The sequence below is a fragment of the Xyrauchen texanus genome, chromosome 41, assembly GCF_025860055.1.
Source record: "Xyrauchen texanus isolate HMW12.3.18 chromosome 41, RBS_HiC_50CHRs, whole genome shotgun sequence".
NCBI lineage: Eukaryota > Metazoa > Chordata > Actinopteri > Cypriniformes > Catostomidae > Xyrauchen > Xyrauchen texanus.
Window position 1 is genome coordinate 11,415,334 of NC_068316.1, and position 11,802 is coordinate 11,427,135.

At 38.0% G+C, this 11,802-nt stretch overlaps 1 protein-coding gene across 1 annotated transcript in view; it reads right to left on the minus strand.

The window, feature by feature from the left end:
* tmtopsb (teleost multiple tissue opsin b) overlaps positions 1 to 11,288 on the minus strand; it is a 45,547-nt gene extending 34,259 nt beyond the window's left edge. The window contains exons 1-2 of the mRNA XM_052114291.1: positions 10,855 to 11,288; positions 5,946 to 6,274 (exon numbers count right to left, since the gene is read on the minus strand). Coding sequence (XP_051970251.1) covers positions 5,946 to 6,274; positions 10,855 to 11,218 — 693 coding nt within the window. The 5' untranslated portion in view covers positions 11,219 to 11,288. The remainder of the gene's footprint in view (positions 1 to 5,945; positions 6,275 to 10,854) is intronic.
* Positions 11,289 to 11,802: the final 514 nt, after the last annotated feature.

An 11,802-nucleotide genomic window follows, 5' to 3' on the forward strand; every position in this document is an offset into this window, starting at 1 on the left:
GACAAAGCATACAGGCCTTCTTAGTTGACATTCAGACCGTAGCAGTTTGCCAAAGGTAGAGTTTACCAAAGCAACCCTCTCTATCTGCTCTGTGAAATCGAGCCATGGTTCGTGGTCTTATTGATCACAAATATGCATTAATCATTATCAAATCGATTGAGGTGTGATGCATGCAATTAAACAAAGCCTTCAGCTTAATCAAACTGCAAAAGAGTTAGTTACTATTTAAAATAACATCACATGGCATTTTTATAGCTCTTTCTGTGATATAGCAGATCAGAGGGTGAATATATCGGGCACCTGTCCCGTCAGACTCTACAGCATCGAACGGTCATGGAGTCACATCTTATATAAACATATGGGTGTTAACTGATTTATAGCTTATCAGTATTCCATCTTCGATACCAGCAGGAGAGAGAGGAGCTAAAATCGCTCTTATACAGTGGCTACAGCTCTTTAGTTATCTGATCTAATGCAACACTTGCCTTATAATTGCTATGTGCTAAATGACATCCAAACAAATTGAAGTCAGAGGATTAGGAAAATTGCCTTTGATCAAATTGAATGATTTTATTACCTTCAGGGTACCATTATGCAAATTATTTTGTGTCAGGAGTCGATGCATATTCTCAAAATAGGTTTATAAATCTATCATTTCCTATTGAACAAGTGTAGTGCCAGTAAATACAGTCTGAAATAATTAAAACAGCACTTAAAGCAATAGTTCACACAAAAATGAAAATTCTGTTATCATTTACTCACCCTTGTGTTGTTTTGAGTTTCTTTCTTCCATAGAACACAAAAGGAGATGTTAGACACAATGTTAGACTCATTCACCATTCACTTTTATTGCATAAAAGCTTTTTTCAGTAAAAGTGTATAGTGACTAGGGCAGTTCCTAATATCTCCTTTTGCATTCCACAAAGATATTAAGTTATTTGGGTTTCAAAAGAAAATAATTTAAACTAAACCTTTAAAGACCATAAGAAATTGCTTAATGAATGCAGTTTACTTTCCTGTGTTGACTTTTTTCTGTTGAAACAGTAGGTCATATCAGGACATATTGAAGACCTTTATTAAAAAATTAAGGCTTAAGTTACAGCCACAGCCATTAACCTCTTTTTAATCTATTTATCCCAAAATGGACCATTAGGGCTGTCATTTAACGTGCTAATCCAGTGTGATTAATTACACCGATCAGCTACAATATTAAAACCACCTGCCTAAAATTGTGTAGGTCCCCCTCTTGCCGCCAAAACAGCGCCAACCCACATCTTAGAATAGCGTTAGATGCTATTCTTCTCACCAAAATAGTACAGAGAAAATAATACAGGAAAATTCCAACTAATGGAGCCATTAAAACTTGAAGTAAAATCTGTTTTCAGCAGGGGGCAGTAAGTGAAAGTCAAGCGGTTTAGGAAATGTGCAGCTGTACAGACATCAAGCCAGACTCATTTGACACTAGATAAAGAAGTTATATTCTAACCTCTTATGACTTTCTTTTTTTTGTTGTTACATAAAGGGAGAAATTTTGGAAAAAGTACAATGGCAGCCAATGGTGACCACCTCTTCAAGCTAATAAATGTTTCCATGTGAATCGTGCCTTGTTCTGAAGGCATATGATAAGGTTTGGTGAGAAACAAAACTAAATCTAATTTATTATTTAGTAAAAATCATGACAAACTGTTGCTCTCCTGTGTGAGTTCATGAGAGTGCATGAGAGCAGTAGTTCAAACACCCCTTGCTCACGGGGTCATTCAAGTGCAAAACCACTTTGATTTGGTACAGCCGGACCAAGCTGCACACAAACCTGAGAACCAAACTTACAAAACATGTCTGAATAGATTTAAAGTAGAAGAGGACATGAGTTTCTATGGCCAGCCTTATTAGTATGTACCAAAGTACTCTTCCCAAAAGGGATTCCCCTGCAACTGGATCCTTGGTTGGTCAAAAAGTTCCACAAATTATATACAGAGCTTAATCTTCAATCCCCAAGACTCTGTGTGTGCCTACATGTAATCATTCATCTAATCCAGTGTTTCCCAAACTGGAGGTATGTGATGTGACAATGGGGGTACGCGAAAAACATTCTGAGATTTACCATTCTTTAAATTTCATCACAGTCTAATCTAACATTCAAAACTGCAGTTAATGTATTTCTCACAGATACAAATTATTTTTTGTGCTCTCTAGTGTAGAAACACCAAAATGGTTGTGTCATGAAGGTCAGAAAAATATGCAATGAAATAACCTATCTTTCGAATCTTTTGCGGTTTAAAAAAATGCATCTACTCATACGTCCTGCATCACACAAGTATCTTTTTTCGTCAGCCCAGTCCAGTGCTAGGTGACGTAGCTTAGTGATAGCAAATAAAATACTTCACAGATTTACCAGACACGCACATGTCAGTCGTCCATGATTTTAGTTTAGTTTTTGGTTTTGCAGTTTATAACGCAATTTGTATTTAAGGTTAACTGCATAGGGAGTTTTGATACTTTGATGACAGGTGTCAAGACTTCAGCAGCACCAAATAATTTTCCATATTCACACGCAATATGTTTCAATCACATTTGCTCGCATGGTAGAAACCTGTTTTTACATTGTTGCATGATGTTTTTTCAGCAAATGAGCTCAACCTCAACCTTGCTAACAGTGTCAAATGTGACATAAAAAAGCACCTTGAGCTGACCGCGCAATTGCACAGATACTTACACGCAATGCTCGAATTCAGCCGGCAATGCCATACCTGCTGTGATGCGCAATTCCAGACACAGAACCGAACGCTGTTATTATGTACCACGACGCGATGAGGGGGGAGTTTTCAAGTTATGCAGTTACATCATACCTAACATTCCCATCTCGATCGGTAAGAAATTTATTCAGTATGTGTACGATTAATATAACATGTACAAAACATGTTATAAATATATCCTGTTTAATATAAGGGAGTTTTACAAAGATAATTGTGTTAAACAGACTATTTTATCTATGCGTTAGAGAGGGGGAACGCAAAAAGCTGTTGAATTTGTGAAGGGGTACGCCACTGTAAACGTTTGGGAACCACTGATCTAATCTTTAGGTAACAAGGTCATAAGCCCAGTGATGGTTCTCAATGAAAATGCTTTTGTGGTTCCCTCCCTCCGACCTAGTGGACTGTTTTAACTCATTAATTGGAAATGATTTCCGCTCAGGATGTTGCAGGCTTCTCTTTGTTCCTGCCTCTATCAAGAGAGCCCATGATCAAGGTTATCAGGCATGCTGAAGCATGTATCTGTTGTATTTTCTGATACCACTGGGACAGATCACACCATTGATGTCTATCGCTAAGTCTTATCTTGACCTACATAATAGAATACGCCATGTATAGTATAATCACAGCTCCACACACAGGTCTTTTTACTGGAACCCTTCTTTATTTTGCAGTTGACCTTGCTTGGCAAAGCATGTTAATAGCTCCACAGAAAGGTCTCTAGCTGAATGTGTATAGTCTAATGGAGTCCTATCATTTGAATCATTTAGCCTTTTTTGATGTCTCAGGAATGCTGTAAAGGATACAGTAAGAGAGCTTTGTGGATTGTTTGGCCTTGTATGTTTTTGTAGTACACAAGGCATACACGCACACACACACACACACACACACACACACACACACACACACACACACACACACACACACACACACATGTACATGAAGACACTCAATTAAGTCACATTACAGAATCTTAAATAAGCTTATGCTGTTGATTACCTAACCAAGGGACACCCACCAGAATGAAGGTGTGGATCACATTGTGCATGTATCTATTGATAACCTTCAGGCCAAAATGAGATTTAGCAGGGCTTCACACACACACAGTAAGAGTATTTCAGAATGTTTATGCAGAAACTGCTCACGTTCATGCAAAGACAGGGTCTGGGTGACTCTGGTTGGTGGTGCTAAATGATGTGAAAAAAGGGTGAAGTTTACTCTCTTGAAAAGCATTAACGACCTTATTTAGGAAGGTCAAATTGGAATGCGTATATAGGTCCAATTTGAATCAACAAGAATTTAGATCTCTTAGGAAGCGTGAAAAGTCTTTGTGTGCTGAAACATCTCTTCCAACATTGTTCTCTACTAAGAAGCAGAGAAGATTTTCATTCATTGTTGCTTTCCAAAGCAATTCAGTTGCAAATCAAAGCACTTTGCTATGTCAGTGCATTTGATGTGAGCAGTCGGTAGCCCCTGTTAACTAATAGGCGAGGGGTGGGGAGAAAGCAATTGTTGGAGCTTTGAAAGTGTTTGCGTTTTGTTTACTTCAGAAAACTGGGCCACTCAGGGGACATTAAATAAAAACGAAGGCTCGTTTCAAAATGTTGTTTTCTACCCATCTCCATGCAAATCCTGACATGATTTTCATCATACCCAACATACGATCAAGCTTCATCTGCATTCAAAACGTCTCACGCAATACATTGAGAATAATCTTCAATTGATGCTGACTGCCGACATTGGAAAACGCAGGACAACTCCTGGTGAATGGTTGTAAAGGAGCTAACCTTGTTTCCTAAATGGAAATTATAGAGGAGCACAGTAAAGCTATGAGCCAAATAATTCAAACAGTTTTTAATTTACGCTATTCGCTAAGAGAATTACTTGGGAGTTTCAGCAATTAAAGGGACAGTTCACACAAAAAGAATTTATTAACCCTCATGTCTCGGTCTCAGTCACCTTTCACTTTCATAACATTTTGTTCCATACAATAAAAGTGAATTGAAACTTAGGCTAACATTCTGGCTAACCAATACGGTATCATGAAAATTCACAACAATTCATGGTGGTATTACATTTTATGGTTATAGTTAGGTTTAGGTTTGGGGTTAAACTTATGAAAAATCATCAAAACGCTACTTCAAATCCACACCTGTCTCTTTATCCGTGGTACATAATCGATTTTTTATGATTTCACCATCTTGTCCTATTCTTTTATTTTTTCACTTTTTATCCCCAATTTGGAGTGCCCAATTCCCAATGTGCTCTAAGTCCTCGTGGTGGCATAGTGACCTCAATCCAGGTGACGGAGGACGAATCTCAGTTGCCTCCGCGTCTGAGACCGTCAACCCATGCATCTTATCACATGGCTTTTTGAGCGTGTTACCACAGAAATATAGTGTGTGTGTGTGGAGGCTACACGCTACTCTCTGCGGCATCCACACACAACTGACTACATGCCCCACCGAGAGTGCGAAACACATTATAGAGACCACAAGGAGGTTACCCTATGTGACACTACCCTCCCTAGCAACCGGGCCAATCTGGTTGCTTAGGAGACCTGGCTGGAGTCATTTCTTACTATTCTTAAACTTGTCGTGAGATCAGGTTGGGCTAACTTTTCCTTTTAGTGTTCAACAGAAGAAAGAAATTCAAGAAGGTGAGTAAATGATGACAGAATTTTAATTTTTTGGTAAACAATTCCTATAATGCGGCAAAAAGGTAATTTAAAAAACTTGTAATGAATGAGTGAATATTATGCTAATTTAAACTGAAGAACAGAACAATGTGTAAAGTGCCAAAGATCAACAGATCTCAATTTTTGGGGGAAATATTAAAATAGGATGGAAGAAAGTTTTTAAGATTGATAAGTTACACACTTCACATTTCAGAATGCTGTGTGTGGAACAAATAATGCATCCCAAGATTACGTTTCATTCACTGAATTTGCTACCTGCCATTTTTACTTAAAAAGGAGAAAAATTATTTAATAAATTATTTAATTACTCTCTTAACTCCAACGAGCTGCCTGTCTAAATTTACCATGCATCATTTACAATATGCAATTAAAAAATACATCTAAGCCAAAGCTGTAAGAGTAGCTTAACTCATAAATGAGGCATAATGAGCTTAATATTAACCTATATTATATGCTCTGAACTTAATATCTTAGATATAAAAGGGTCTGACACCTACCTGTGTAATAGCCTGAAGTAGTCTGCCATAGCTGTAGACAATCACGATGAAGGGAAGAATAAGGCAAAAAAAAAAGAGACAGACGATGTAAGACACATTGTTGGCCGTCTTGGCATCCCAGTTGACGCTGCAGGTGGTGCCGGGGCCCTCAGGACCGTAGCGGCTCCATCCAAACAGTGGAGGAAGAGACCAAACCATGGAATACATCCAGGAAAAGGCAATACCCATGGCTACCTTTCTGTAATTGGTAGAGTCGGCCTGCGTGGTCCCCATCATAGTGCAGTAGCGCTCAAAAGAGAGCACTGCCAGGGAGATAAGAGACACAATGCCTGTACAAACAGAAGAGAGAAACAGAGACAATACAATAACTCTTAGTGTTATGAGTAATAGCTGCAGACCTGAATTGCTTGCAGACCCTCATTGCCAGCAAAGGTTTGTTTACAAAGAAGAGCACACAGGCAAAGTCTGGTTAGAGTGTATTTTGTGTGGACTGCAAATATAGCGTACATACAATGATTGATCTCCTTCTCAATCATTGTATGTTTTACTGCCATTTGTGCCAGATAACCTCAAAGGAAACTAAAAATACCTGAAATTGTTGGCAGCTGTAACTTCACTGAATACTGTGAAGTGCAGGTGTACGGTCTCATGCGAGTTGTCTCTGACTGCCAGTTCTCTATTGATTATACACAGTGGACCATATATAATTACGATAAGGCCAAACAATGTTTTGTGTAATGATACAAAGCCTAAAAGGAGCGTTTGGGTATGGTCCGATTTAAAATAGTACAATTGTGTTAATAAGTTTAGTAGAACTACAGTACTTTCTACAGATTTTCTACAGCTAGTAGAAATATGTTACAGCTGTTGAGAGAGAAGTTGTATGACAGGGACACTGAGTATGATTTTAATGGAAAACTTGCATGCATGAACTACACTCATGGTCAGGAAAGAGTAAATAATGTCTTAAAAACCGTTGTGAAGGACACAAGTTGCATTCCATTCAGAAGTGATCATCCCTACATACTGTATGCCCTGTATCTTTCTAAGACTGTACCATCCACTGTAAAATCTTTGTAGAGCTAAAAGGTGTGGGGTTCAAACATTGGCGGACTGGGAAGAGAAATCAGCCCTCGATTGGAAATAAAAACCAGCCCAAATGTTGTTGAGTGAGGATAGTGTTTGTCCGTTCGTCCCCATTTTGCATCTGGCCTACGAGGAAAAGTCCCGGTTCTCTCTATGGCCAGTCTGCCCCTGGGCTCAAAAATAATGTTGATTTTGAACTCACCATTTTCAATTCAGTTTGAAGAGATCTTACAGAATGGGTATCATGATTGTTCTCCCTTTGAAAAGCCCTTTGGAGGCTGACTTGTCACATTTGAAACGCAGGTGCAGTTTTTAACTAATCAGTTGAATCAATGATCCAATTACTCATTAATTACATTTAACACATATTTGCATATTATGTGTATAAGGATCATAATGGGTGGGGGGGGGATCAGAAACTGTACCGGCTGCCCTTCAAGTACCCGATAGAATTCTGGAACAGACAGTCACCTCGCAGCTCGCACTCACGCCACACCTAATATATATATATATATTTATTTTATTTTTTTAATTAATACTTTTGTATAAAATATTATGAAATAATATGAAATATTATGCAATAAAATATTTATTAGAGTAAAAACTTTTTTATATTAGCATTGTTGTACAAGTATCTTTGTAATAGGTGCAATTAATCAGCAAAAGACTGCAATCTGCATATCCAAAATCAACCTTGTTTTTGTCATTTTGGACATGCAGTAGGGTTAAAATGAAAGGTTGCGAAAGTTGTGCACTGTCCTCCTCTACTGAATGATGCTGGTTTCATGCCTCTATGTCCTTCAACAAAAACAAGGTTAATTTTGGACCTATAGTTCCCTATTCAAACAGTAGGGGTAAAATGAAAGGTTGTGAAAGTTGCCCACTGTCCTCCTCATAGGTGAATTATGGACTGGGACAATGGGGCCACATGCCCAGGGGCCCTTGACTATCAGGGGGCCCTGAGCTGCAAGGTCTCACGTTGCACCAAACTTGAAAACAAATGTTTATATATGCTTAAATATGTGGGCCCCAGAGCTTATCAACAGGTCCCTGTGACCATGAGTGCCCCCAGCCCTCTTTTGCCTTCCTGTTTCTAATTTAAAAAATTTAGCAACTCTTTAACCTTATAACAAAGTGCATATCGTATTTGATACATGACTTTCAAAATAAGCTACCTTCATGTTTTGATCTTTTTTATGTGAAATCTTTGCTGATTTTGATCAAATAAAATTAACAATAACATTTCTATTGTTACTGATATTTCAAGTTACTGATATATCATTAATATTTACTGAATTCAAGCAACATGTGCTAAAAATGTCATTATTTTAAAGGAAAAAAAAAGTTTATAAAAAATATATAATTTTCTGACTATTCATTCATATGTTAGGCTTTATATGGTTAAGCTTTATTCTTTGTATAAAAGGGCTGCCAAACAAAAATATTTACTATACTATTCATTGCTATAACTGCATGTTTGTCCTAAATTCCGAAAAATATTGATCTTTTACTTTGTGTGGTTCAAAAGTACTGATTAAGTTTGTCGAGACATACCATAATGTTGGTCAGACAAAACCTTGTCTGAAAGTTAAAAATTGTTTTAAATGCTTGAAGTTAGACATTTGTACATGTTTTACAGTACTAAAGAAAGAAAGAAAGAAAGAAAGAAAGATTAAAGGGCTTGTGTAGGCTTTGTGAAGGCCTTAGCAATATGCAGCACATCGTGATATGAAGCTTTAGTGGTCTTATATTTAATTTGACAAATTCTCTGTCAACTTTTTTCTGACCTTGAAAGGCTTGAAGTTTTCTTTGGAAAAACTCAGGCGGTTTTCACGCTACCTCAGCATGCTTGGTGTCAAGGTGTCTGCTGAGTTTAGCAGGCTGCACACTGTCATTAACTAAATTCTCCTGACGACACATAAAGGTCGTGGCGCATCAACTGACCTGTCCATGTAAATCCTAAACTTAAATACGGCTCATTGTATTGTCGTTTTTTGGGTTTCACCCTTGAAACTGAAGGATTCAAATTTGGTGGTCTCAGAAACCGCTCTATTGTAATTACACACTAATGCGTCATGTCTGCTTTATTGTTGGGCTTGACAAATATCAGAGAATCGTCACAAAGATTCTTTATAAATATTTTTTTTGTGCCTATTATTATTATTATTTTCAGAACTGTTTAAATAATGTTTGAAATATAATATAATAGTTAAAGTTAATACATACTGTACACACACACATATATATATATATATATATATATATATATATATATATATATATATATATATATAATTTAATAAAAAATGTTACCACTCTCTGCGCCACCCCCCATGAGGAGGTGTGCCCCACACTTTGAAAACCCCTGGTCTAGGGGATTTTTGGACACTATGAAAAGGCATAGATGATGCCTTTGCTGGGTTTTTCGATGGAAGAATGATAATGTATCGAAGCTGTAGGGTTGTTCCAAACAGAATTTCCCCAAAAATGACCAATTGACCACTATTTTTTATCCCCACAAATTTCAGCCCTTCAAAGCTTACACAATGGAGGGTAAAGTCTTTTAAGGAAATAAGGTGTAGGAATAATCACTTCTGAATGGAACGCACCCCATCATTCAGATGAGTTGAAAAGATATGGCAGCATGAGCCAAAACTGCCTGAACTCTTTGTGAAATTTCACCAAACCCTTGCATAGATACTGCAGGAGCCTGCTGTGTTTGTTAAATTCATCAATATTTAAAGTGTTTGAAATAAATACTTCATATAAATACATATTTCATAATTTATTGTGGCCCCTTTAAATATATGCATTTTGTATGCATAATATGTAGTATTTATATTGCGTGTACATGATGTATAACAGAAGTTAAAATGGTACTGTCTCTTTAAACAGCACTGTTCAGCAAACATGTTTTGGTTGAGTGGATTCTTCACCAGATCTGTGCTGTGGGTTTGAATTAATCTGACTATAAATAACTGAGCCGTTATTAAAGGGTCTTAAATCAATGAAAATAGATTGCGTAGATCTCAACTTTAAAAGATAATTGGACCGGGGGGCCATAAATTAAAACTTGGCATAATCAGCCCCAGTTCTCCTCAGTTGAATGATGCTGGATTCTTGCCTCTATCTCCTTAAAAAAAAAACAATATTACAAAAAGTAAGTTAATTTTTGGACATGCAGTTCACACACCAAGCTATTACATTAAACAAACAAACAACAACAAAAAAAAAAGGAAAATTGCGTTTTCTCCATGGTCCCTTACCGCTATGCCCAAGAGGAACTCTTCCCGCGGAAACTCACATTGCGACGGTTTTTCATGCCAATGCTCATATTATCGAGTGAAAATAATGAAAACAAGCCTGTGGAATATTATTAGCTTTATACGTTTTAGTAGCCTAATACTATTTTGGAAAGTATTTGCTAAGCCGTTTAGGAGTTATCGTCGTTTATCACTGAATGTGTGTAATATCGAAAACAAAACTATCTTAACCTCGATACATCAGGTAGGATTAAACGATTTTCTTGGTTTACAGGTTCAATTCCTTGCAAGTACACTACATTCCACATTTGCGTAATGGGAAGATATCCACTACATACTGTTATTACATTGGGTTATTGGATAATCTGAATTATGTTATAAATAGATGCAACAATAGATTTGCAATTGCCAGCCAACTAAGGCAATGTCAGCTTTCAAACCAATACAGTGCAGTTAAATATCCTCAGTCATCCCAGCGCTTGAAAAGTACCAAACTAAAGCAGATGCATGCATAACCTGCTTTACGAGTTTACTGACATCATTTTAACGTCCAAACTCACCCAGGAATGAATTGACGAAGCCATACCACACGCACCCCGCGCGACCGATGAGCCACCGTCCCTGCGTGCTGGCGGCAAAGCTAAACGGAGTGCCGACGACACACACCAGCAGATCACTCACCGAGATGCTCACCAGAAGACAGTTCATGGGCGAGCGCAGCACTTTGTAGCGACAGAACAGAATCAGAACCAGCGTGTTGTTGAGAAACCCAAAAGTTCCGATGAATCCGAGGCACACCGCAACCACCAAGTGTCCCGTCGGACTCAGAGTGTGCGCTGAGTGATTCAGATCCAAGTGCTCGCTGGTTCCGTCACCTCCTCCGGTGCACCACGCGCAACTCTGACTCACATTGGATTCGATCATTGCACCATTAATTATGGCTTCTGAACAGGATTTACTCACTTTCTAGTTATTTAAAAACAACAGTATGTGCTTTGCGAAATCTGTGTGGATGTGTTGTGATCATGTTTGGAGAGTTTTCTAGCCCATTATGTCAGTGGGACAGTGCGCATCAAGCTGGATTATAATGCTCGGAGTTAAAAGACGCTGATTGCAGAAGTGAGTTTATTGCCCCGCATACACTAGGTAGTGGTTTCAAGATGTGGTCAAGCCAATTATGCCCCTCCTCGGGATGAATGGGGTTTTTTATTACCCCCCGCCTAGGTGACGTCTGCGTCTCAAGCCAGGAGCGAATATCTTTATATGCCACTTGAATTGCACTTTTTAGGATCTCTTAAAATTTGAACATTCAACGGTCTTCCTTTTATTCACAGAAATTATATTTATTGCCATACAGAGCTCAGACATACAAATCCACTTCTACACCAATAAATTAGCCCATTTTATATTAGACAGCAGCAGGTGAACTAATGAACAGCTCACGTGAGATCAAAGGGCAAGGCTGCTGACTGCTCACACAATGAGTCTCATTACTAAAGCACATCAAT